The sequence below is a fragment of the Cydia strobilella genome, chromosome 24, assembly GCF_947568885.1.
Source record: "Cydia strobilella chromosome 24, ilCydStro3.1, whole genome shotgun sequence".
NCBI classification, from domain to species: domain Eukaryota; kingdom Metazoa; phylum Arthropoda; class Insecta; order Lepidoptera; family Tortricidae; genus Cydia; species Cydia strobilella.
Window position 1 is genome coordinate 5943276 of NC_086064.1, and position 26937 is coordinate 5970212.

Here is a 26937-nt window from a genome sequence, read left to right on the forward strand (position 1 = left end):
GACACGAGTGGAATAGCTAGCTAGCCATCATTTTGCCGCTATTTATACGTTTTACCCTATTGCGGGGCGAAGGGGGACGGGGTAAGATATATCAGAGCATTATTATTTGACTTACTTTTCATATATCTAAAGAAATATAATATTATATATACCTATTGATAAATAATTTCATATTATATGATATTTAAATAAATTTTGGATACCTGAACGTAGGGCATAATATATACTATAAAAACGGTGGTCGGCTTACGGATTAGATCCTCTTGTGAAGGATTCTTCTCCTCTAATATTTTTGTAAGCATTCAATCAGTGGTAATAATTTTGTCGATATAATAAAATTTGATGTCTTAAAATAGCGCTTAATATGAGAGTCACGTGACGATTTTAATTTACTTTCCAATATATTAGTGTGTTAACTCCTATTATTATAGGATAGGAAATAAGTTCTTTCTTAAATAATCCTTACAGTATAGTAGTATTTCGTGTATCGTAGTTAAATTTCATATATACCTCCGTACATTTTGTGTACGGTTGGTTATGTGTAAATTAAATTTATATATTTATTTATTTATTTTTTGTAATGACCATGCAGTGATCGATTTATCTACGCAAGTGTTTGTTCAAAGAAACAATTGTGAATTTTAGAATCATGTGTGGCCCTGAAAAGGGCCTTTTGATATATGACTGACAGAAGCGTCACGTTCGCACGTCCAGACGCAAAACGCGTAACGTAACCGTATGCGTTCGCGCAGACTGCGTCCTGTGATGTTGCTCCGTGCCAGTATAAACGTGGTGGTTTAGGCACGTTCACCGCGGATCCTGCGAGCCAGCTGGATGTCCTTGGGCATGATGGTCACACGCTTGGCGTGGATAGCGCACAGGTTGGTGTCCTCGAAGAGACCGACGAGGTAAGCCTCGCTGGCCTCCTGGAGAGCCATAACGGCAGAGCTCTGGAAGCGCAGATCGGTCTTGAAGTCCTGAGCGATCTCACGCACCAGACGCTGGAAGGGCAGCTTGCGGATCAGAAGCTCAGTGCTCTTCTGGTAGCGACGGATCTCACGGAGGGCGACGGTGCCGGGCCTGTAACGATGGGGCTTCTTGACGCCGCCGGTGGCGGGCGCGCTCTTGCGGGCCGCCTTGGTGGCGAGCTGTTTGCGGGGCGCTTTACCACCGGTGGATTTACGAGCGGTCTGCTTGGTACGGGCCATTGTCAATAATAATAATACGCGTGCGTGTACGTTACGTTAACGAGTCACGAGAGGGAATAAGCGATTTTTCGCCAGCGAGACGCTATTTATACGTGCTGGCTGGTCGGAAAGGGACGGGGTTAGTGTCCGTGTGAGCGAGAGGGCTATAAAATTCACATACACGTCCCCCTCGCCCCTCTTCCTTTCTCACCAACACAAAATTTCTGATTAGAATAACAATAATATTATTGAATATTAATATTAATTAATAAATAAATAAATAAAATAAATACATACATACATACATACATATATTTCATTTAAATAACAGTCATCGCTATCTAAATTCGCCTCGATCGCCGGTTCAATCTAGTTAGGTCAGGTTATGTTAGGTTTCGCGGAGTTAGGTTTGATCGAGTTAGGTTAGGTTAGGTTAGGTTAGGTCAAAGTTAGGTTAGGTTTTTTTTTTTTTTTTTTTTTTGTCATACAAAACCTAACCTAACTCGATCAAACCTAACTTTTTTTTTTATAATGTCAGGTTATGTTAGGTTTCGCGGAGTTAGGTTTGATCGAGTTAGGTTAGGTTAGGTCAAAGTTAGGTTAGGTTTTTTTTTGTCACTCAAAACCTAACCTAACCTAACCTAACTCGATCAAACCTAACTTTTTTTTTATAATGTCAGGTTATGTTAGGTTTCGCGGAGTTAGGTTTGATCGAGTTAGGTCAAAGTTAGGTTAGGTTTTTTTTTGTCACTCAAAACCTAACCTAACCTAACCTAACTCGATCAAACCTAACTTTTTTTTATAATGTCATTCAAAACCTAACCTAACTCCGCGAAACCTAACATAACTTTATGTTTTATAAAAACCTAACCTAAATTTAAATTAATATCCATAACGTCTCACGTTACACATATCTAGTATTAGATATATGCATACACTAAGCGTATGTGTTATTATTGTTGATTCCTTATTTAATACCCTTACATGTTGACACAGCTTTCGTGTTGATAATGTGTGTAATTGATATTAATCTACCGATTGACACCGTATGCACGGCTATCTAGAAACTTCTTATATTATATATTCAGAACGTATTTGTGGCCCTGAAAAGGGCCTTTTTGGTTGTTGTACAAACCACACTCTCGCAGCGTGTCGTGTCGCAATACGAACTACCTAAACCCATTACACTAAAAGTGTATTGAGAAGACAGATAGCATACGAGGAACGACGGACGCGCTTACTTGGAGCTGGTGTACTTGGTGACGGCCTTGGTGCCTTCACTGACGGCGTGCTTGGCGAGCTCACCGGGCAGCAAGAGCCTCACGGATGTCTGCACCTCCCTGCTGGTGATGGTGGACCTCTTGTTGTAGTGAGCGAGGCGGGAGGCCTCGGCGGCGATGCGCTCGAAGATGTCGTTCACGAAAGAGTTCATGATCGACATGGCCTTGCTGGAGATACCGGTGTCGGGGTGGACCTGCTTGAGCACCTTGTAGATGTAAATGGCGTAGCTCTCCTTGCGCTTATGCTTCTTCTTTTTCTTCGAGTCCGACTTGGAGATGTTCTTCTGGGCCTTGCCGGATTTCTTGGCGGCCTTACCGCTAGTCTTGGGTGGCATTGTGATATAGTTAGATGCTTACAGTACGATAGCCGAACTGGGAATAAAAATTTTGTCGTTGTTGCGCTCATTTTGTTAAAGCGGAGAACGGTAAATAGGGGATTAAAGATCGAGCGTCGCGCTCGCGGTATCTCGACCAATAGCGTTCGTGCATCATTAGTATCGTCGGTCGGCATGGTGGGGAGTGAGAGCAAGCGCGTATTGATATTACTTACATATAGGTATTATTATTTTGATTATAAAATATATCAAAAAAAAAAAAAAAAAAAAAATTATGAACATCATATGCCGTACCATCGATTATACCATCATCAGTTTTGTTCAAAACCGTAGGCGGATAACAATTATATTAATTAAATGTATAGCTTTATGTTTATTTACTATTGTTGTTGTTGTTACAGTGACAGACTGCTGTAGATGAGCAAGTAATAGCTCTGAGCCATCACATTACCTTTATTTGTCGTTTATTTATTATACTTCTTGACGACGAAGTCTCAAGTCTCTCATTTAGAGACGTGTGTAGTGATGTGTTTTGCAATCAGAAAAATAATCTCATTAGAATTCAGAATTATCTACTTACCGTAATTATATTATAATTAATCGATATTCATCGTTCATATATATGTATATGATATAATTATATTGATCGATCGAATGACATCGTACACGTATGCGTTATGCCATGAAACTTACAACGTTATCACAGAATCATATTGTGGCCCTGAAAAGGGCCTTTTGTAACGGTCACTCGGGCGGGAATATAACAGAGGCCACATTCACCAATCGCCGGGTGTTACCGCTATAGATGTAGCCTGATGAGAAGTGAGTACACTTAAGCCTTCTTCTCGGTCTTCTTGGGCAGGAGCACGGCCTGAATGTTAGGCAGCACACCACCCTGGGCGATGGTCACACCGGAGAGGAGCTTGTTCAACTCCTCGTCGTTGCGGATCGCCAGCTGGAGATGCCTAGGGATGATCCTGGTCTTCTTGTTGTCGCGAGCGGCGTTGCCTGCCAACTCGAGAACCTCAGCGGCCAGGTACTCCATGACGGCGGCTAGGTACACCGGGGCACCGGCACCGACGCGTGAGCTGCAGCGTGGTGGAGTGCTCAGACCGGAAGCCGAACTGTTCCTGTCTTGGCACCACGTGTGGCTGCAGTCTTCTGAGCAGGAGCCTCTCGAAGACTTTTGACAGGGTACTGAGCAGTGTGATAGGCCGGTAACTCTCCGGTCTTCTCCTGTCTTTCCCCGGTTTTGGCAGCATTATGACCCGGCCAAGTTTCCAGGTCTCTGGGAAGTGCCCCGAGCGCATGATCCCATTGAACAAGCGGGTCACCGCCACTATGGTGTGCTGTGGCAGGTGACGGAGCGCCATGTTCGGGATCGAATCGGCGCCCGGGGCCTTCTTCGGGTTTACTCTCCTGGTTTCGCGTCTCACTTGGCCGGGTGAGAAGAAGACCGGGTCCTCCTCTGCTCTCGGCGGTTGCTCGAAGTACCCTGCCAGTTGCTCCTCCACTTCCCTCACGTGGGTGGCACTCGCTGCAGGGTTGGGTTGAAACGTTCGCTCCAGGACGTCCGCGAACAGCTCTGCTCTCTCTTCGGCCTTGTAGTGGAGCGATCCCCCTGTGTCCACTAGTGGCCTCACTGCCTCCTTGGTAGTGCCCAGTTGCCTGCACAGGCGATGGATAGAGGGCACGTCATCCCCTATGCTGGCAATGTGGGCTTCCCAGTCAGCTGCTGCATGGTTCCTGAGCTCGGTTTTGACCTTCTCCACGAGGTTGTTGAGCTCTGTCTTCATTGTGGGGCAGCGGGTGTGTTGCCATCTCCTTCTCAGCTGGCGCTTCTGCAGGATTAGTGACGTAATCGCCGCCGGGAGGGGTTTGCACCTCCCGCCAGCAGCGATGTTGTGCGATGATGTTTCAAGCGCCTGCTGAATGTTGAAGGTGATGGCGTTTGCTGCGGCTTCTACTTCCTCGGCGGTGGAGACCGGCCCGACTTGTGGGTTTGCCCATCTCCTCCCCCCTACCTAGCGAGGTCTGGGCAGCGGCGCGGGGGCGTCGCTGCCCATTACATAGGCCTCGCAGAGAAGGCGCGCGTGGTGTGCCCACGCGCCTTCTGAGGAGGCAGGGCTAGAAGTTACTCCCTAGCCCCCCCCCCAGAGAAGGGCCCGCTGCATGTGGTAGTGGCGGGCGGCGCCGGCGTGGTCACGGTTGCGTACTTAAGAGAACCCGTGGCCACGCCCCATTGGCGGCGCGCAGGCATACCGTTGGTTTTTTAGTGGGTAGTGGCGCCTTTTGCCGAGTCCCACATAACCCGCACTTTCTCCCCCGAGGGTGTGGGTATGCATAAAGCATTTTTCCAACGAAAAAAAAAAAAAAAAAAAAAGAAAAAAAAAAAAAAAAAAAAAAAAAAAAAAAGGTTAGGTTAGGTTTTGAGTGACAAAAAAAAACCTAACCTAACTTTGACCTAACCTAACCTAACTCGATCAAACCTAACTCCGCGAAACCTAACATAACCTGACATTATAAAAAAAAAAGTTAGGTTTGATCGAGTTAGGTTAGGTTTTGAGTGACAAAAAAAAAAAAAAAAAAAACCTAACCTAACTTTGACCTAACCTAACCTAACCTAACTCGATCAAACCTAACTCCGCGAAACCTAACATAACCTGACCTAAGGTTCATATCGCCTCTGAAGAAAAAGATGCCCTCACCAACTACCGAAGCCACAACAAAAGCCTCGCCCCCAACCGCGGCTCCAACTCAGGCGGCAGGGGGAGAAGAAGAACTAAGAGCAATAATAACAGCATTCTTGGAAGCAGCAGCCAACCACGGTCCAGAGGCGATCCGGAAAGCGCTTGAGAGTACTCTGAAACCCCGCTCAATTCAATCGTAAATTGAGGGTGGTATTCTGGAATGCGCAATCGCTGACCGGCAAGGAAGCCCTGCTCCGCCACTTCCTCCGCGAGCAGAACGTGGACATATTGCTGGTCAGCGAAACATTCGCTAAGAGAAGCATGAAGATGGGGGGCTACGTAGTGTACCAACGGAACGAAGTAAACCAGCAGGGACGCTCGTTCCGCGGAGTAGCCGTGATGGTCAGAAGATCCATCATCCACCAGCCTGTCGACTTCGTGCCCTATGACTCCTTCACGGCGCTCGGAGTCGACATTAGGGTGGCCAATGGAGACCTCCGGCTCTACACGATCTACAGACCCCCTCAGAACACCACCAGCCGCCTAAAAGCAGACCTGCGTGCGCTATTCCAGTCCTCAGGGCCGACCATCCTGGCGGGGGACTGGAACGCCAAGCACACGACATGGAACTCCTCCAAGATCGACGCTGCCGGCAGGACGCTTGACAGCATCATCACAGACGCCAACTACGATGTCACAGGCCCAGGGGAACCCACGCACTATACAGACCACCAGAGGACCTGTGACATCATAGACTTCGCAGTACATAAAGACTGCAATGCCACTCTCACATTGGAAGTGCTGCCGGACCTGCCGTCAGACCACCGACCAATACTAATGACGATCGAAGCAGCCCCATATTCAGTCCCGAGGAGGAAGGCGGGACGGAAGACCAACTGGGGGGCATTCTCAGAGGCGTTGACAAACCCACAAGTCGGGCCGGCAAGGCGGGCGGGTCGGGGTTTGCACCTCCCGCCAGCAGCGATGTTGTGCGATGATGTTTCAAGCGCCTGCTGAATGTTGAAGGTGATGGCGTTTGCTGCGGCTTCTACTTCCTCGGCGGTGGAGACCGGCCCGACTTGTGGGTTTGTCAACGCCTCTGAGAATGCCCCCCAGTTGGTCTTCCGTCCCGCCTTCCTCCTCGGGACTGAATATGGGGCTGCTTCGATCGTCATTAGTATTGGTCGGTGGTCTGACGGCAGGTCCGGCAGCACTTCCAATGTGAGAGTGGCATTGCAGTCTTTATGTACTGCGAAGTCTATGATGTCACAGGTCCTCTGGTGGTCTGTATAGTGCGTGGGTTCCCCTGGGCCTGTGACATCGTAGTTGGCGTCTGTGATGATGCTGTCAAGCGTCCTGCCGGCAGCGTCGATCTTGGAGGAGTTCCATGTCGTGTGCTTGGCGTTCCAGTCCCCCGCCAGGATGGTCGGCCCTGAGGACTGGAATAGCGCACGCAGGTCTGCTTTTAGGCGGCTGGTGGTGTTCTGAGGGGGTCTGTAGATCGTGTAGAGCCGGAGGTCTCCATTGGCCACCCTAATGTCGACTCCGAGCGCCGTGAAGGAGTCATAGGGCACGAAGTCGACAGGCTGGTGGATGATGGATCTTCTGACCATCACGGCTACTCCGCGGAACGAGCGTCCCTGCTGGTTTACTTCGTTCCGTTGGTACACTACGTAGCCCCCCATCTTCATGCTTCTCTTAGCGAATGTTTCGCTGACCAGCAATATGTCCACGTTCTGCTCGCGGAGGAAGTGGCGGAGCAGGGCTTCCTTGCCGGTCAGCGATTGCGCATTCCAGAATACCACCCTCAATTTACGATTGAATTGAGCGGGGTTTCAGAGTACTCTCAAGCGCTTTCCGGATCGCCTCTGGACCGTGGTTGGCTGCTGCTTCCAAGAATGCTGTTATTATTGCTCTTAGTTCTTCTTCTCCCCCTGCCGCCTGAGTTGGAGCCGCGGTTGGGGGCGAGGCTTTTGTTGTGGCTTCGGTAGTTGGTGAGGGCATCTTTTTCTTCAGAGGCGATATGAACCTTAGGTCAGGTTATGTTAGGTTTCGCGGAGTTAGGTTTGATCGAGTTAGGTTAGGTTAGGTTAGGTCAAAGTTAGGTTAGGTTTTTTTTTTTTTTTTTTTTGTCACTCAAAACCTAACCTAACTCGATCAAACCTAACTTTTTTTTTTTTTTTCGTTGGAAAAATGCTTTATGCATACCCACACCCTCGGGGGAGAAAGTGCGGGTTATGTGGGTCTCGGCAAAAGGCGCCACTACCCACTAAAAAACCAACGGTATGCCTGCGCGCCGCCAATGGGGCGTGGCCACGGGTTCTCTTAAGTACGCAACCGTGACCACGCCGGCGCCGCCCGCCACTACCACATGCAGCGGGCCCTTCTCTGGGGGGGGGGCTAGGGAGTAACTTCTAGCCCTGCCTCCTCAGAAGGCGCGTGGGCACACCACGCGCGCCTTCTCTGCGAGGCCTATGTAATGGGCAGCGACGCCCCCGCGCCGCTGCCCAGACCTCGCTAGGTAGGGGGGAGGAGATGGGCATACGCCCTCCTCCGAGCCCCTGCGCGCTTGCGGCGGATCGGGTGCGAGGCTGGGTCGGCCTCCCGTTCCCTCTCCGCTGCCTCCTTCTGCGACATTACATCCTCGCAGAAGGAGAGGACCGCTTTCCACGACCTCTCGTCGGCGACCATAGCCTTAACTACGGCCGGCAAGGAGAGGTCGTCCCCCACCACTGCCATGAGGTCACGGCGCTGCCCCGCCCAGGCTGGGCATTCCTCCAGGGTATGCTGCGCCGTGTCCTCGCCGCAGCTGCACTGGTGACACTCGGCCGTCACCTCCCGTCTTGCGAACCGGTGCAGGTAGCTCCCGAAGCAGCCATGACCCGTGAGCACCTGCACCAACCGGAAGGTTAGCGAGCCCCGCTCTCTTTCCAGCCAGTCTTGTAGGACCGGCCGGACCGCCTCGACAGTCCTGTGTCCTCCCTCGCGCCCAGCTAGTTCTTCCTCCCATTGGAGGACGATGGACTGCCGGACGAGGAGCCTCTGCGCCTCTACTTCCCTGGGCGCAGGATGGTACTCCTGGAGCTGGAGGTCCCTGCGCCACTCGTACAGGGCCGCTTGGGCCTCCGCCTCCAGATCCCAAGGAGGCGTTCCCGCTAATAGGCACGCCGCATCATATGAGGTGGTGCGGTACCCGCGTACGACGCTGATGGCCATCGCCCTCTGAGCCTTCCTCAGCAGGGCGACATTTCGGGCCACCAGAGTCACCGCCCAGATCGGCGCCCCGTACAGGGCCATCGATCGCACCACCCCCATATACAGACGGCGGCTCGCAACCTCCGGCCCCCCGATGTTGGGCATCAGCCTCTTCAGTGCGGCCGATGCTGTCATTAGTCGGGGGGTCAGGCGGGCAAAGTGCTCGCGGAAGCTCCAGCGGGAGTCGAGGACAAGTCCAAGATATTTCATGTTGGACTCTACCTCGATTCGAGTGCCACCAACGACGATGCTGGATCCTGCAGGTGGGGCCTTCCGGGCAGCGTGGAAGCAGAGCGCCTCGGACTTGTGCAGCGCCACCTCCAGACCCAGCATCGTTATGCGTCTCACCACCTGTGCTACCGTCACGGTGGCGAGGCGTGCTGCTTCCCGGTACGAGGTCCCCCGGGAGGTGACTAGCGTGTCGTCTGCGTAGCAAGTCACACTTGACCCCGGGAGGAGCTCCCCCCGCAGCACCCAGTCGTATCCAATGTTCCACAGGAGCGGCCCTAAGACCGAGCCCTGTGGAACACCGCACGATGTCTCCCACCTTGTCAGCCCGCCGCCCCGGACCTGATACTCCACACACCGCTCCGAAAGGTAGGCCCCGACTATTTGACACAAATAGGGAGGCACTTTATGGTGTTTCAGCGCCTCCCTAATGCACGACCATGGCAGGGTGTTAAAAGCATTGGCGATATCCAAGGACACCGCCAGGAGAACCCCACCATGGTCAACCGCCTCATCCGAGAGGGCTTTAATGCGCGCGACCGCATCTACGGTCGACCTGCCCTCTCGGAATCCAAACTGGTGTTCGGACAGGTCAGGTCCTACTCCCCGGAGGTGCTTGATGATGCGACAGCAGATGATACGCTCGAAGAGCTTGTCGGCCTCGTCGAGCAACACGATCGGACGGTAGGCTGATGGAGAGTCCGCGGGACGCCCATCTTTTTTAAGGAGGACGAGCCGGCCGGTTTTCCAGATGGTCGGAAATCGGCCGGACTGTAGACAGGCATCCAGTAGCCCGCGGAATCTCTCCCCCAGGGCCCGCAGCGCCAGAGCGAGAACGCGTCCCGGGATCCCGTCTGGACCCGGTGCCGTGTTTTTAGCTTTTAGCCTCAGCACGGCTGCATCTAGCTCTGCCTCCGTTACCGGAGGCACCACGACTTCCGCAACCTCATACCCTACGAGCTGATGGGGAGGTGCCATTGCTGGGGGCTGGTGTTCCGGTCTGTTCGGGAACAGGTTGGAAACAACCAGCTCCAGCAGTCGAGGCTCGAGACTCTCCGTCAAGGGGGGGGCCCAGGGGCGTAATTTGCCCCTGACCGCCTTGTACGGCCTCCCCCATGGATCTCGGTTTAGCGTCTCGAGAAGCTCCGCTCTGGCGCTCGCCTTCGCCTCGCAGATGGATAGCTGCAGCGCCTTAACCGCCTCTCTATAGGCTCTGTACAGCCGCGTCTCCTCCACGACGTCTCGGGTCTGCCTTCGTCGGCGGCACCGTGTGTACTGGCGTCTCGCCCTGTTGGACCGGGATCGGAGTTCTTCGATTTCTCGAGACCACCAGTACACTTGGCGCTTCGGAGGCCGTGGCTTGGCTCGTGCCATACCTGCGTCACAAACTTGTGACATGGCTTCTCGAAACCAGGCTGCCTCTTCCTCGACCTCCACAGGCTCGGAAGATGTTGTCCAGGCCTGGACGAGGGACGCTATCTCCACCGCTTCACGATCTAGGCTGTTCAGGGCCCATCGAGGGGAAGGGTTCGCAGCACGGCCATTCGGACGACGATCCGTGTCTGTCGTGCCTCCGGAAGACGTGGAGACATCGAACCGGATGTACAAATGGTCTGATAATGTCTCCACCGTCTCTAGTACTCTCCAGTCACGGACACGGGTCGCGAGTGCCGGGGTCGCGAACGTAACATCCACAATGGACTCTCCCTGCCAGCGCACGCAGGTGCTGGCCGACCCTTGGTTCAGAACCGACATGCCGGTCATCGTCGCCCACTCCTCAAGAAGGTCTCCACGAATATCTGTTGCGGGACAGCCCCAAGCCGTGGATTTGGCATTTAAGTCCCCCGCGACAACTACCTGGCGCGGTTGGGTCTGCCCAGCGAGAGCCGCTAGCTGGCCGAGGAAAGCTTCGAACTCAGAGACTCTTCTATTGGGGGAGAAGTATACCCCGATCAGGGTAATTTCGCCCCAGAGGACAGCCACATACCCTTGACCCCTCGCCAAGGTGGACGGGGGCGGTATGCCCTCTGCCTTTGTTATAATGGCCACTACGCCGTCTAGGTCCGCGGCCCAGTTATGGCTGGGAGGGACATAGTACGGCTCTGCGACCACGGCGACATCTATCGACCACTGCACCATGGACTGCAGGAGGAGATCTTGAGCCCCGGCGCAGTGGTTTATATTCGCCTGGAGGACCCGATTAAGTGACTTCGTCATTTTGTCGCATTAATCAGGCCCTCTTGTGCAGCCGGCGGCGCTGACGCTCCAGGGGCGCTTGGTTTGCTGGCCTCCTTCTGGGACGCGCGTTTCGGGGCTTTAGCCCCCGTCGTGCAGGTACTGCTGCCGGCACTGTGGTCGGCAGGTTTGCCCGCTGCAGCGCACAGAGTGCAGTGGGGCGCGGCGGTGCAATCTCTGGCCCGGTGACCGCATTGACCGCAGCGGTAACATTGGTCGCTGCGGTCGATTTCTGAGGTGCACCCCTTCCTAACATGGCCAGGCACCAGGCAGCGGTAGCACCTCAGGGGTCGGGACTCCAGCAACTTCACGTTTGCCGAAGCCCAGCCGACTAGGAGTCGCCCCTCAGCCACTTTCTTAGCGGCTGCTACGGGGCAGCGAACCCACGCTGTACCCAGGCCTGTTGGCGTACGGGAGATCCGGCCAACATTCACCGCATCTAGAGCACACCCGCCACCTTTCGCCACGGCAGCGGCGAGCTCTTCTTCTGAGACCGAGTCATCCAGGCCGGTAATGCGCATTTCCGCGCATTTTACCGGCCTAGCGATGCGGACGTCGGCCTCATTCAGCGTCTCCCTCAGCTTGGCAGCAAGGGAGTCTGCTTTGTCGCCGCTGGTGGTGGCTGGGCCCGGGATCTCCAGGATTGCCGCCCCTGTCACTGCCCTGCGGAACCTCAGACCGGTGATACCGAGCCCGGCCAGGGAAATTTTGGACTTGGCCTCCGTAATCACCGTTTTGTAGGTGACGCCCCTCTCTTCTGCTCCCATCTGAAGGGTGAGGACTACGGCTGCTGACCGCGGGGCGCGAAGTATCGCCTTGGCCTTATTGCGACCCTTCCCTTCTTGCGCTTTCAGCGGTGCCGGACGTTGTTGTGGCTTCGCAGTCGTCGCTGCTCCAACGGGAGTCTTCTTTTTACCCCGCTTGACCACAGTCGTCCAACGCCCTTCAGAGTCAGGCACTGGTGTCTGCCGCCGTGGTTGCTGGACTTGGGAAGCGGGGCCAGGAACACTCGTAGGAGGCTTTTTAGGCCCCTCCTTCTTTTTCTTCTCCTTCACGGTCCGCTTTGCACCCGATGGGTTGGTAGTAGCTGGGGTGCGACGGGGCGGAGAGCTTCCTGCTTTGGAAGGTACGGGAGCAGTCGACGCCTGGGTAGGTTGCTGTGGGAGCAGTCTCTCCTCCAAGGCGCTCAACCTTGCACCCATCATGGCACTCACCTTGGTCACGATGTTGCTCTCTAAGTCGCCTTGCTCCCGAGCAGGTGATGTCGCCGTCTCTTGGCGCGTCCCTTCGAGGCGCTGTTCTAGGCTAGCACGCAGGTCGCCCATCTCCTTACGGAGCTCGGCCATTTCCGCCTTTAGGCGAGCGTTTTCGGCGGCGAGCCTCCTCGTCTCATCGGAGACAGTCCGGCCACTCATCTCGCCGACTGCTTCCCGGATCGCAGCCACAGCCTCGTTCAGGATACGTATGTACGTGCCCTTTAGGTTTTTGGACTTAGTGGCCACGTTCTTGATAAGCCCCAGACTATCATGCACTTGCTGGTTCAGGGCCATTGCTGTGCGGTCTTCGTCGTCTGACCCACTTGTCGTCCCAAACGATTCCGGACGACGGGCAAGCCGTCTTTGGGTCACTTTTTTGGACGCGGCCCTCAGGTCTTCTTCGGTTTGCAGCTTAAGCTTCAGGAGTTCAGCCTTCGCCTTGGTCAGCCCTGCGTGGAGTGCCGTGGTTGGTCGGCGTCCTCTTCCTCGCTTGGAAGGTCCCGAGGCGGACTTTCCTTGCTCCGCGCGATCGGAAGCCTCTCTGCTCGGTGATGCTCCCGTTTCACTACCGCTGCTTCGCTGCCTCTTTCGTCCTTCGGACAATTGGGCAGTTAGCGAAGCGTCGGATTCGGCGGTTTCCGCGTCGGTTGGCACCGGAGAGAAAAATACTTCGTGCCCTGGGAGGTCACCCACGTCTATTCTCCTGGGGGAGAAGAACTCCTCCCTGCCAAGAGAGGGGACCCTTTCTGCAATGCGTTCTGTTCGCACTGCGGCTCTACGTCTCTCACTAAGCACCCTAGCTGGTTCGGGTGGAGAGCGTACAGAATCCACCGCCGCCCCCGGAAGCATGTCTTCAACATAGCGCACAAGGCGCCCTTGGGCATTCCGAAGTGACCGGAATCCATCTTTGGGGGGACTGGTGGGGGCTTCTGCCTCTACCGGACCACTATCTTCACCATCACCCCCTCCTTGCAGCCTCAAAACCAAATCACTCTGCAGATCGGTGTCCATGAAGTATTTGCCAGTGTCGTCGTTTCGGAATCTCGAGTGGTTTGCCCCCCCAGAATACGGAAGGCGGCATGTCGCCACAGCACGGGCTCTTGCCCGTCCTGTGGCGACATGGAGGATTGGAACCTCCTGGGGTAGTTCTCCATTTTCGTTTCCACTCATTTTGTTTGCTATTTTTAAAGAGGTATGCCCCTCCCTGACGCTTGTAACTGGACTCCCCCCAGCCACGCATCCCGTCGGCACGTCAGACACACCTTGGGATTGGGGTGATTTTTATAGTGGTTTTCTTCCACATGATTTCCCTCTCAGTGAGCGAAATCCCCGGCCCACTCAATGTGGGTTACGGGTCGCCCGACGATGGCCGAGGCCAACGACCGTCTGCCGACTGCAAGACGGATCTGCCGCGCTTAGTGGCCGAAGCCACTCCTACTCCTCCCCCCGCCAGGGGGAATTCCTAATGGGTCCCATCAGCGTCTCAACAGGGGCCTTGTGGCTCACACTGTGCTCTCTGCTACTCAGAGGGACACGCGGAGCCACCCGCCGTGTACCGGGGTCGTCTGGCCCTTCATCCCAGGCCTGTCCGATATGGGAAGCCCTATTCGCTATAGCCCCGGGAACACTAGCACCGCTACGCAGCCATTCCTCAGGGTATCAATCAGGGAACCGCTCCGCGGGCGAAGATCCGGAACTTGTCCCCCCGCAGCCGCCATTGGAGGCCGAGAGCCCCCCAGACGCGCAACAGATGCGCGCGGAATCCGATGCGCGAGCCTCCCGATCCACTAACACCGCCGACCCGCCCGGAGACATGGATCTGCAATTGGGTTTCACAGAAGCCCAATGCACAATCCTTCCAGACAGCTAGGCAATGTCAGAAAAGCAGAAGGCTCCCCAATCCAGAAACCACACACATCCATGACGCGTCAGGGGCCCCTCCAGTCCCCTCCAGCGTCTACGGGGGGAGAGTCCCGGACGTTCGCGCGCAAATCAGTGACCCGATTGACACCACATACACTCTCATGGCTCCTCCTCTCTGCTCCGGCCTAAGCCACCTATGGCAGCTCTTGCCATAGGTGGCTTAGTAGAGCGCCAACTCCGTCCCAGTGGGACCTGGCGTCTCGCACTGTGCCCTCTGCTGGTTTCAGAGGGACACGCGGAGCCGCCCCCCGTGTGCTACTCTTAGTCTGGCCCCTCTCCTCAGGCCTGTCCGGCTTGGGAGACCCTATCCGGCATAGCCCTGAGGGTCATTGGAGCACGCAAGCCCCTTCACCACGGCAAGGTGACAGCATTCGAAGGGGAAACCTAACCTAACCTAACCTAACTCGATCAAACCTAACTTTTTTTTTATAATGTCAGGTTATGTTAGGTTTCGCGGAGTTAGGTTTGATCGAGTTAGGTCAAAGTTAGGTTAGGTTTTTTTTTGTCACTCAAAACCTAACCTAACCTAACCTAACTCGATCAAACCTAACTTTTTTTTATAATGTCATTCAAAACCTAACCTAACTCCGCGAAACCTAACATAACCTGACCTAACTTTATGTTTTATAAAAACCTAACCTAAATTTAAATTAATATCCATAACGTCTCACGTTACACATATCTAGTATTAGATATATGCATACACTAAGCGTATGTGTTATTATTGTTGATTCCTTATTTAATACCCTTACATGTTGACACAGCTTTCGTGTTGATAATGTGTGTAATTGATATTAATCTACCGATGACACCGTATGCACGGCTATCTAGAAACTTCTTATATTATATATTCAGAACGTATTTGTGGCCCTGAAAAGGGCCTTTTTGGTTGTTGTACAAACCACACTCTCGCAGCGTGTCGTGTCGCAATACGAACTACCTAAACCCATTACACTAAAAGTGTATTGAGAAGACAGATAGCATACGAGGAACGACGGACGCGCTTACTTGGAGCTGGTGTACTTGGTGACGGCCTTGGTGCCTTCACTGACGGCGTGCTTGGCGAGCTCACCGGGCAGCAAGAGCCTCACGGATGTCTGCACCTCCCTGCTGGTGATGGTGGACCTCTTGTTGTAGTGAGCGAGGCGGGAGGCCTCGGCGGCGATGCGCTCGAAGATGTCGTTCACGAAAGAGTTCATGATCGACATGGCCTTGCTGGAGATACCGGTGTCGGGGTGGACCTGCTTGAGCACCTTGTAGATGTAAATGGCGTAGCTCTCCTTGCGCTTATGCTTCTTCTTTTTCTTCGAGTCCGACTTGGAGATGTTCTTCTGGGCCTTGCCGGATTTCTTGGCGGCCTTACCGCTAGTCTTGGGTGGCATTGTGATATAGTTAGATGCTTACAGTACGATAGCCGAACTGGGAATAAAAATTTGTGTGTGTTGTGTCTTCTCGATACCCCCCCTTTGGGGGGTGTGAGGGGTCTCTCCAACATTCCTGTTTCGGAGACTGAATCTATTTTCGCGCCCCATCTTCGTGGGGCGGTCTTCCACCGTCGATTTGTGGACGGCTGTGCGATCCGGTGTAGGCCAGCTTTATCGCTACCGGCCGTTATCCAACCCCGCAACCCCTAGCCTGGTGATACCGTTTGAGCGGGGCCAGGTTTCGGGGCCGCAGTGAAGGCGACCGGCAGTTTAGGCTGGCGTGTGCTTCGTAGGTGTTATCCGAGTGTGTGTGGTGTTGTTGTGTCGTCGACGACGTCTTCTTCTTCCTCTTCTTCGTTGTTGTCGTCGTCGTCGTTGTGTAGGAGGGCTCGGGGGAGATGCCGAGCCCCGTGTAGGTCCGGTGGTCGTGTGTAGTGTGGCGCGATCCCTCGTAGATGGTCGTGGCTGCAGTTGTCCGCGCGGTCATACATGACCCGCGCGAGACGCTCGATGAACTCGTCCAGGCTGCGCCACTTCAGGTACTCGGCGATGGCTGCGTTGCTGACGAATCGGGTTGCTGCGACGATGGTCCGTAGCGAGAGTGTCTCCTGGCTCTTCATCTTCTGCTTGTTGGACCTGGAACAGAAAGAATACCAGGCCGGTGTAGCGTAGGTTAGTCGAGAGCGGACGTAAGCTTTGTACAGACCGACTTTGGTCCGTACAGGGAGCTTGCTGCAGAAAACCGGGCGGAGGTTCATTCGAGCGGTTTTCGCTCGTCTGATTGTCTCCGCCGTGTGTTTCTGCATGGTGAGCCGCCTGTCTATGGTCACCCCCAGATATTTCACTGTGGGTGACCACGTGAGCGGTTGTCCTAAAAGAGAAGGAGGTGCGGGCAAGTCTCGCGCTTGCCCTGTGATGAGCGCTTGCGTTTTGCCCACATTGACTGATAGCCTCCATTTGGAGAGCCAGTCAGGAAGGGCGTCGAGCGTCGGCTGGATCTTGGAGACTGCATGCGGCATCTGAAAAGATGAAGCATAGTAAGCGGCGTCGTCAGCAAAGAGGGCTAGATGCGCTTGTCCTACGACTGGTATGTCGTCGGTGTAGCGCGCATAGCACGAGGGCGATAGGCAGCTCCCCTGGGGGACTCCTGCCTGTATTGGGCGGTCCTGCGACACCGTGCCTTCCACTTGTACGTGGAAGCGTCGGTCTGCTAGGAATGATGCGATGATTCTCACGATGCGGCGGGGTGCTGTGGACAGAGAAAGTTTGTATATTAGACCTTCGTGCCAGACTCGGTCAAAAGCTTTCTCCATGTCTAGGAGGACAGCGACTGTGTACTCCTTTTTGTTGAGCGCCATGCCCATGTGGTGTAGGACACGGGTGAGCTGCAACGTGGTGGAGTGTTGGGACCTGAAACCAAATTGCTCCGGCCTGGGTTGGATGTGTGGCGAGAGGTGCCGGAGCAGCAACCTCTCGAATACCTTTGATAAGTTGCATAGCAACGTGATAGGCCGGTAGCTCTCCGGCTTTCTTCTGTCCTTCCCGGGTTTGGGAAGGACGATGACCCGTCCCGTCTTCCAGACGGTGGGAAAGTGCCCCGACCGCAAGATCCCGTTGAACAGGCGCGCCACTGCCGCTAAGGTGTTTAGCGGCAGTTGGCGGAGCGCCATGTTCGGGATCTCGTCGGGGCCCGGTGCCTTCTTCGGATTGCAGTGGTGCCTGATAGTCGCCTTGACCTGTGAAGGAGAAAAGTAGATTGGATCATCGTGGGTTTCGATCGGCACGTTGAGATAGTCTCGGACGTGCTGTACGATGTCCGCTGTGTGTTGCGGGTCTGTGTCGGGGAAGGGCCTGAATTGCTGCTCAAGGCTGCGAGCGAGTATTTCCGCTCTGTCCTTGGCTGCGTATTTCAGGATTCCGTCGGTGTCGTCCACTAGTGGGTGTATCGGCTCGGGTTTCGAGCTGAGTTGTCTGCATAACCTGTGGATGGAAGGAACGTGATCGGTTAGGCTATCGATGTGCGCTTCCCAGCTTGCAGCTCTGTGCTCGCTGAGTTTATCCTTTAACAATCGCTCCAGACGATTGAGCTCGGTCTTGACCGACTGAGCCCTAGTCCTTTGCCACTGTTTCCTGTACCAGCGCTTTTTCTCCAAAAGCGCTTGAAGCGGCCTCGGGAGCGGTTTGCGCCGGTCTGTGGGCGGGATGATGTGAGTGGCCTCGGCTTGGGCCGCCTTGATGTCTCCGGTGATTGTGGCTGCTGCTGCATCGACCTCTTCTGCGGTCGATATGGGACCTGTACGGGGAGAATTTACCATGGCTTCTGTGAAAGCCGTCCAGTCGTAGCGGCGTCCGGGTCCTCTGTTGAGTCTCGTCGTCGGCTGGTCTGCGATGGTCAGGAGCACCGGCCTATGGTCGGATGTGAGATCGTAAAATACCTGGTGCCTCATGAGTGTATCGACTCCGCGAGAGATCGCAAAGTCGATGGTGGTGCCCCTGTTGTACACGTCTGAGCCGTGATAGTGAGTGGGCTCGTAGGGCCCTCCCACTACCAGATCGAGGTCCTCCACGATCTGGTAGATAACGTTTCCCGCTTGGGAGTGCGCGGAGGAGTTCCAAGCGGAATGCTCGGCGTTGAAGTCCCCGGCCAGGATGGTCGGCACGGGGGAGTCCACCAGTAGTCGTTTGAGGTCGGCGCGCATCTCTGCCGGTCGGCAGTGTCCGCAGGGCCTGTAGATAGCAAACAAGCGCAGATTATGCCTTTGTAGTTTGATATCTATCCCCAGTGCGGATAGTGAGGCTGGCTGGTCGATGTCCACCATTTGGTGGATGATTGTCCTCTTGACAATGACTGCTAGGCCTCGGTAAGTGTACCCGGTTTCCGGGTTTGCCTGGTCGAGGCGGTACACGATGTACCCACTGGCTGAAAGCGTGTTGGACGCTTTCAACTTTGTCTCGCAAATCAGCATGATGTCGACGTCTTGGCTGTGGAGAAAAGTGCGCAGATCATTAAGTTTACCGTTTAATGTCTGCGCGTTCCAATATACTACTCTTAAATCTTTCTCTTTTAGGCCGTAAAAGAGTGTAGCTGGCGAATAACTTGCGTTATTGCTGGGGTGAGCTAGGCCTGAGTTTGGTCAGGCCTAGACAGAGACTTAATAGCTAACACTACCTCGTCTAGCGTTGGTTTCAGGGACGCAGTTACCGCGGTTTGCACCGCGGCAACTATGTCCCTGCGCAACGCTGTGGTGTCGATCTCTGCTTGCGACATCCTCTGCGGTTTGTGTTGTGGCTGCGGCAGTCTGCGTTGCCCGGGCTGGCGTTGCCTCGGCAGGTTGGCGGGTGCCATTAGGGAGCCTGTGGAAGACTCCTCCACCAGGTTAGGCGTGTCCGAGGCCCTAGTGTCCGGGCCTCGTTGCGGGCGGCGGGTTGGCGGGCGGCGTGAGTAGGAGCGGGTGCCCCCTCGCCAGTTGCGCAGCTCCTGTAAATATGTCTCACATTGCTTGTGATTGCCCGGGTGGTCTTTGTAGCAATTTGCGCACGTTGCTGGCTCCTCTCTCGGTCGCGTGCACTGGTGTGACAAGTGCGGCAGGGCGCATTTCACGCATCGCACCGGTCGATGGCATCCCTGTGAAGAGTGCCTAAAGCCCTGGCACCGATAACATTGCGGTGGCCCGGGTTTACCTCTCCAAGGTTCGACACGAACCTTGGTGTTGATGTTCGCGATGCTTGTGAGGTCCAGAAAACCAGGGTTCTCTCGCTCCGTGCCGTCGAGCTGGACGAAGAAGATGGTGCCTCCTCGTCCTCTGCCTGTGGAGATTAAGCGTGCATGTGATACAGTATACCCCTCTGTTTCGCACGCGTCCTTCACGTCCTGCACCGTCATGCTTGACGGTAGGCCGCGGATTGCAGCCTTCATTGGTAGGGTCGACTTCTCCGGATGCTTGACGAACTGGATCCTCGGGTCGAGGGCCTGCTCGCTGCTGAGGTAGGAGAATACCACTCGGTATTCCTCCCCGGTCCTGGGATAGAACCGTACCCCGGTCGGTTCGACGTTCTCGGTTTTGGCCTCAAAACCGAGACGCTTGTTGATGGCCCTCAGGTGGTGGGCCGGGTCTGGGAGGACCTCGGCCAGGATCTGGGGCGGTTTGGCCTTCTTGGTCGGGGGCGGCGCCTGCTGCTTCTTCTTCTTGCTGGTTGCGGTATCTGTGGGCAGAGAAGTGGCGGTTTTAGGTGGCGATTTGGCCGCTTCCGCGTACGCGTTGGCGCTTACTACCGGCGTGGGTAATAGCACTTTGCGTGGCGGTGGCTGTTGTGAGCCTCCGGCGGCGGGAGTAGCTGGCTCTATCGTGTCCATCGGCTGCGAGACCTGTGGGCAGACGGCGGGTTGTGTAGGCCCACGCGCCACAGGAGTGATGCGGTTACATTCCCGCTTCTCCTCCTGTGCCGGCGGGCTGTCCTCGTCCCGTCGCCTCTTCTGTTGGCGCGCCCTAGAGTGCGTCAACAGGGTTGAGAGCAGCGCCGCCTCGAGCGGGCCGAGGGTGCAACTGTCTAGCGATCCCCGAGCTACTCTGTCGAGTTTCTCGAATATCGCCATCCAGGAGGCCCCGGTCATCTCGAGGCCGGGCTGAGGGCGGCAAGGTGACTGTTGGCGGCGATGCGGTGAGTTGGCCGGCGTGATGAGGTTGCCGGCCGGCTGCGGCGGCGGCAGCGGACTCTCGGCGCGCAATGCATTACCACCACGTGGTGACAAGTCAAGCGGCGATGAGTCATCGCGTGACAAGTCACAACGTGTTGGGACCTGTTTGGTCGCTGACTGCTCCGCCTCCCCGTCCCCGGGCGTTCCGGAGGTGCATCTGGCCTCAGCGCCCAAGCCTTCGTCGGAGCCCCCCACGGAGTCTTCGAAGTCAAGGTCCTCTTCCGAGTCACCTGACGCCGAAGACCCCGTGTAGCTCCCACAAGCTGGTAAGCGCCTTGGCTTTGTGCACTCCGTTACGTCCGGAGAAGGGGTTTGCGTGAGCTGGTCGTTGGCCTGAGGTCGCATCACCCCCGTCGAGGCCGCTGCCGCGGCCGAGTCCTCCTCCGATGTGGCCTCCGTCCCCTTGGTAGGCGTCCTATAGATGCCCATGGCTGTGGCGTGTGTGTGCGGTGTCGGCGTGTTGACCTGTAATTAACACAGGCGTGAGCACAAGATAAAATACAGATGGCAGTGGGTTGAGACTGGGCTTGTAAACCCCGTTTGTGGCACCACCGACAAACGGCCCCGCTAGCGCCTGGTGGCTTTAGTTGGCACCGTTAGGTTTCCACCAGCAAACGATCTCAGCGAGGTCTTTTCAACACTGGGGGCCAACAATTTTGTCGTTGTTGCGCTCATTTTGTTAAAGCGGAGAACGGTAAATAGGGGATTAAAGATCGAGCGTCGCGCTCGCGGTATCTCGACCAATAGCGTTCGTGCATCATTAGTATCGTCGGTCGGCATGGTGGGGAGTGAGAGCGCGTATTGATATTACTTACATATAGGTATTATTATTTTGATTATAAAATATATCAAAAAAAAAAAAAAAAAAAAAAATTATGAACATCATATGCCGTACCATCGATTATACCATCATCAGTTTTGTTCAAAACCGTAGGCGGATAACAATTATATTAATTAAATGTATAGCTTTATGTTTATTTACTATTGTTGTTGTTGTTGTTACAGTGACAGACTGCTGTAGATGAGCAAGTAATAGCTCTGAGCCATCACATTACCTTTATTTGTCGTTTATTTATTATACTTCTTGACGACGAAGTCTCAAGTCTCTCATTTAGAGACGTGTGTAGTGATGTGTTTTGCAATCAGAAAAATAATCTCATTAGAATTCAGAATTATCTACTTACCGTAATTATATTATAATTAATCGATATTCATCGTTCATATATATGTATATGATATAATTATATTGATCGATCGAATGACATCGTACACGTATGCGTTATGCCATGAAACTTACAACGTTATCACAGAATCATATTGTGGCCCTGAAAAGGGCCTTTTGTAACGGTCACTCGGGCGGGAATATAACAGAGGCCACATTCACCAATCGCCGGGTGTTACCGCTATAGATGTAGCCTGATGCGAAAGTGAGTACACTTAAGCCTTCTTCTCGGTCTTCTTGGGCAGGAGCACGGCCTGAATGTTAGGCAGCACACCACCCTGGGCGATGGTCACACCGGAGAGGAGCTTGTTCAACTCCTCGTCGTTGCGGATCGCCAGCTGGAGATGCCTAGGGATGATCCTGGTCTTCTTGTTGTCGCGAGCGGCGTTGCCTGCCAACTCGAGAACCTCAGCGGCCAGGTACTCCATGACGGCGGCTAGGTACACCGGGGCACCGGCACCGACGCGCTCGGCGTAGTTGCCCTTGCGTAGAAGCCTGTGGATACGACCGACGGGGAACTGAAGTCCGGCACGGTTAGAACGGGACTTTGCCTTTCCCTTAACCTTGCCACCTTTACCGCGTCCAGACATGTTTAAAGAGAGATTTAAGTTTAGTTTACACACACACGAAACGAGAGCACGATTGCTTGCTTGCGAGTGTATACGCTTTTTTTTAGTAGTTGCCTTTATTTTATACGTTCACGGTGTACGCTGATAGTGGGGATACAACGAGCCGACATAACACGAGCCCGATCGACCAATCAACGAGTCGCGTGCAAGAGCGCAAATTAGAAAGAGATAGATATAAAATAAAAACATTTCAATTTATACATCAAAGTATAACTAATAAAAATAACACAATTAACAAAATATTCCGTAAATTATATACTTATATTTATTTAGTTGTTGTTGTTGTAAATCTAAGACTTCAAATAATACAGTTATATTTATCATTCACCATCGATAAGAAAATATTCTGTGTAAGTATTCATGAAAACCTAACTAACCTAAAGTCTTATCAGTGAGATCTCATCAATGTCATCAATAATCTTGAGACTTTTGCCATAAGACTCGATTTGAGATTGACTTTTATTTTATTTTATTTTATATATCTTTATTCTAATATTGATTGCGATCGATCGACTCGTGTATGTGTGTTGTGCTTATTGCAATGAAACAGAGGCGATATGAACCTTTGAATAAATTTGTTAGCCCTGAAAAGGGCTTTTTGATGTGCGTTTAACGCGCACAGGCGTATGACGAGAGGCGTGTGAACAGGCGACACGTCGTCGTATATACGATATATAGCGACGACAATCGACATATCCTCCACCATCACGGCCGATGTAAGTACGACGACGACAATGTGGCGCAGTCTTCTTACTTCTTCGAGGCAGCCTTCTTGGCGGCGGGCTTCGCTTTGGGAGCGGCCGCGGCCTTCTTGGGCTTGGGAGCTTTAGGCTTCTTGGTCGGCGGCTTCGCGGTCTTCTTGGCCTTAGGCGCGGCGGCGCTCTTGCCCTTGGCGGGGGTGGAAGGTTTCTTCGCGGCGGGCTTCTTCTTGGCGGCGGCGGCCTTCTTGTCCTTCGTGGCGGCCTTAGGCTTGGCCGGGGACGCAGCGGCCTTCTTCGCCTTAGCGGGCTTAGCTGCGGCGGGCTTCTTAGCGGCGGCTGAAGATTTAGCGGCGCTAGATTTCTTGGCCGCGGCGGGCTTCTTGCCGGCCGATGATGACTTCGACTCCAGTTTGAAGGAGCCGGACGCGCCCTTGCCTTTGGTCTGAATGAGTGCGCCGGATTCGACTGCGCTCTTCAGATATTTTCTGATGAAAGGGGCCAGCTTCTCGGCGTCGACCTTGTACTGGGCGGCGATGTACTTCTTGATAGCCTGCAGGGACGAACCGCTTCTCTCCTTCAACTCCTTGATGGCGCTGTTAACCATCTCGGACGTCTTAGGGTGGGTGGGTTTCGCCTTGGGCTTCTTAGCGCCAGCGGAGGCGGACGCCTTAGGCTTCTTCGCGGGCGTCGCCGGGGCGGGAGCGTCGGCAGCAACTGCGGTGTCGGCCATATTTATTTATTAATCGTCAAGTAAGTAAATATAATTAAAGTAAATTAGTAAATCGCACAAACTGCGCAAAGAGAATACAGCGGACGCGTGTAAGCGGAGCGCTGCGCTGGCGAGTACTAAACACGGCTTATCACTTGATATCATCTTACACTCCCCATTAGGGGGGTGAGGAGGCCATTTCTGGGCTTAGCCCAATTTGACTGCATCTATCGCGGACTGTTACGACAGCCCGGTCTGTTAGGCCAACGTTTATGTTGTTGGCCTTTTCTTTCTTCTCTCTATCTGTGCTCTTCTTACTCTCCCATGAGAGTAATGCATTATCTCAGCGCTCTCTTGATCGCCTCCGGGCCCTGAGCTGCTGCTACTGTTATGAGTCTTGCGAACATGGCTTCTAAATCCGGTATCCCCGCCTGTAGAGTTGGAGCTGGGGTAGGGGCGAGGGGGGGGTACTGGGGCTTCTTTGCTGGTTTTGGGCATCTTTTTCTTCTTCTTTTTCTTCTTTGTTTTGGGCTTGGTGGCCTCGGTCACGTCTGTTGCGCCCCTTTGGGTGGGGGCGTTGTCCGGCGCCATTAAAGAGGCGGGCGCCGACTCCTCCACTGTGGGCTTCTTGACGCTGGCGTTGGTCACAGGGCCTGTCTTCGTTGGGACCGTGTGTGCATTGGAGCCCGCTTTCCGGTTGCGGGCCTCTCGCAGGTACACGGGGCATCTTCTGTAACTTGCCGGGTGGGGGCCCGCGCAGTTGGCGCACGTGCATGTGTCCTCTTTCGGCCTGTCGCATTTGTACGCTGGGTGGGGGCCCGCACAGCGCACGCATTTCTGCGGCCTGTGGCACCCCTTCGAGTGATGTCTGAACCCCTGGCAGTTGTGACACTGCGGGGGTCCGGATTTCCCTCTCCATGCCTCTACTCTTATGCCTTTCAAGTAGAGGAGCTCGCTGACCCGATAGATTGCGGTGTGGTCTCGCGGGGGGCCCGCTAGCTGCACGAAGTACACGCAGCCTGGCTTGTCCCCTCTGGCGTTAATTTGCTTGATATGTTCTACCGGGTATCCGAGCTCCTCGAATGCTTTCTTGATGTCGTCAAGTGGTGTGTCGGATGGTAGGCCCCGAAGCGCCACCTTCATCTTCTTGTCCTTCTCCATCTGGTAGACATGCCACTGTACGGCTAGTTTTAGGCTATCTAAGTGGTCGTAGATAGCCTTGTACTTGTACACGACGCGCATAGTATTTTGTAACTTAGAGTCATTTTAACATGTAATAATTTTAAGTCGCGTCACGTATAGAAATAAATGGTATTTAGTATGTTTTTATAACAGGACAAAGTATGAGTAGCATACTTTGTACCTCTTAAAGGAATCCAATAAGAGAATTCCAATTAGGTAAAGTTAGGATTGCAATATAATTTAATTAAGATAGGCTTATAACAAATAAAGAATTTTCCTCATTGTGTTTCATTACGTAGATCTGTATAAGAAAATAGGGCAAAAGTATACGCAACCTTATTCTAATAAGAAATTGTGATAATAGAATAGAATCTAATAAGATAGGTAGGATAAATAAATAAAACATGTAATTTGTTAATATATAACTTTAATAAATAAAGAGAAACGTAGGAGAGTCGAGGAAAGAGAGGTCTGCGCATGCGCGAAGCGCAGACGCCCGCGCCGGCGCGGCGCGGGGGACGAGGTCTTTAAATATGGAGGGAATAAAAGGCGGTGCGCCGGCATTCATTCGCTTATTCGGTATTATTATTCTATGTATACAATTTCCGCATCCGGACACCGCGCCGCGCGCACGCGCGCACCTGTGCCATATAGAGTGCCGCTATTTTCGGTCGTATCACCGCCGCGTTGAGCCCAGTTCCGGCTCCGCGTGCTGGAATTGAGTGCCGTTATTTTCGGTCATATCACCGCCGCGTTGAGCCCAGTTCTGGCTCCGCGTGCTGGATTGCAGTGGATGTGCAAACATTTTACGAGACAGTGACTCTTTGGTGTTATACCCTTCATAATCCGCTCTGCGGGCCATTGTGCGAGATAGTGACTCTATAGTACTTAGTGTGTATACGTTTACGTGACTTCACAAATTTTTGGATTGTTAACTCTGGGTGAGTGACTAATATGTACATTTTGTAAGTGTGTCATTAACCGCGATGTCTAATTCATTTTCATTAGGAAACATAGGCGAGAGCCTAAACCAGTTTAAAGTATTAGAATGGTTTTCCAAAAACTATCCCAATCAGGCTAAAGAGTTTATTAAAGAGCAGGCTGCTTTGCAAAGACAGCCCGAATGCGCTACTATCAATAACAAAAACAAATCCAGCGCCTCCATCCAAACTATTTTAAAAACCAAAAAGACGAGCCGTAGCCGGTCCCGCTCGATTGATTCGAGGGGCCGTAGCCCTTTAAAAAATAAAGACTCCCTTGCAAAAATCTCAAAGAAAAAAGTTGAGCGCGTGAACGCAGCGGCCATTGTAGCCGCCGCTGCAGCCAACTCAGATAAAATCACGCGTAGTATTCTGCCCCCATTGAACGCGAACGTCGAGTTAGGGAATGCACCGCTATCGCAAACCAGTAATATTACAGTTACAAACGACACCACTATACAATTAGGGCAAAATATCTTTGAGTCTCTACCGAGAGACGCCCATGATTCCGACATGGATTACGAGGATATAAATTCTAACGACTCCCTAAATGAGGCCCCCAGCTATGATGAGGACGGTTTCCAAAAAGTCTGCCGCAAAATCAAAAAGAAGAAAAATAACAGAAATAGGAATTTGACCGAGGTTGCCACGCCCCATTCTTCCCCTCCCGCCAATACTGACAAGGTCCATTCTAACCGGCCCCCAAGTAGGCCCCCCCATTATAATTTTGACTCTAGTTCCCAAACCCAAAATCCTGACACTCAAAACTTATTATTAAATTCGTCAAATGCTACTAACCAACCTGTCATGATCCCCCCGGTTCGAGCGACGTTACCCCCCAAAAAAAATTACCTAAACCGCCGCAAATAGTCTTAAAGGACGTGAGTAGGTGGGTTCCGGTTTCGGCGGAAGCTACCTCTAGAAACATAGGCTGGCTTAGTGCCGCACACGTAGATGAGACCCCCTGGGCCCCCGCGGGCATTCAGATAACCACCCAAACTATAG

The 26937-nt window shown here is 53.3% G+C and overlaps 5 protein-coding genes across 5 annotated transcripts; all 5 read right to left on the reverse strand.

Moving 5' to 3' along the window:
- Positions 1-797: 797 nt before the first annotated feature.
- LOC134752334 (histone H3) lies at positions 798-1214 on the reverse strand. The gene has a single exon (XM_063688007.1). The coding sequence runs from the start codon at positions 1206-1208 to the stop codon at positions 798-800; it is 411 nt and encodes a 136-aa protein (XP_063544077.1). The 5' UTR covers positions 1209-1214.
- A 1210-nt stretch (positions 1215-2424) lies between these two features.
- LOC134752478 (histone H2B) lies at positions 2425-2802 on the reverse strand. The gene has a single exon (XM_063688171.1). It carries the CDS (start codon positions 2800-2802, stop codon positions 2425-2427), a length of 378 nt encoding a protein of 125 aa, XP_063544241.1.
- A 12591-nt stretch (positions 2803-15393) lies between these two features.
- On the reverse strand, positions 15394-15771 carry LOC134752479 (histone H2B). The gene has a single exon (XM_063688172.1). It carries the CDS (start codon positions 15769-15771, stop codon positions 15394-15396), a length of 378 nt encoding a protein of 125 aa, XP_063544242.1.
- Positions 15772-21946: 6175 nt separating this feature from the next.
- On the reverse strand, positions 21947-22321 carry LOC134752480 (histone H2A). The gene has a single exon (XM_063688173.1). The coding sequence runs from the start codon at positions 22319-22321 to the stop codon at positions 21947-21949; it is 375 nt and encodes a 124-aa protein (XP_063544243.1).
- A 789-nt stretch (positions 22322-23110) lies between these two features.
- LOC134752482 (late histone H1-like) lies at positions 23111-23791 on the reverse strand. The gene has a single exon (XM_063688174.1). It carries the CDS (start codon positions 23789-23791, stop codon positions 23111-23113), a length of 681 nt encoding a protein of 226 aa, XP_063544244.1.
- Between the last annotated feature and the right edge of the window lie 3146 nt (positions 23792-26937).

Excerpts from the sequence above, each read along its gene's own strand:
- LOC134752478 (XM_063688171.1), bottom strand. The coding sequence starts at position 2,802 with ATGCCACCCAAGACTAGCGGTAAGGCCGCCAAGAAATCCGGCAAGGCC.
- LOC134752334 (XM_063688007.1), bottom strand. The coding sequence starts at position 1,208 with ATGGCCCGTACCAAGCAGACCGCTCGTAAATCCACCGGTGGTAAAGCG.
- LOC134752479 (XM_063688172.1), bottom strand. The coding sequence starts at position 15,771 with ATGCCACCCAAGACTAGCGGTAAGGCCGCCAAGAAATCCGGCAAGGCC.
- LOC134752482 (XM_063688174.1), bottom strand. The coding sequence starts at position 23,791 with ATGGCCGACACCGCAGTTGCTGCCGACGCTCCCGCCCCGGCGACGCCC.
- LOC134752480 (XM_063688173.1), bottom strand. The coding sequence starts at position 22,321 with ATGTCTGGACGCGGTAAAGGTGGCAAGGTTAAGGGAAAGGCAAAGTCC.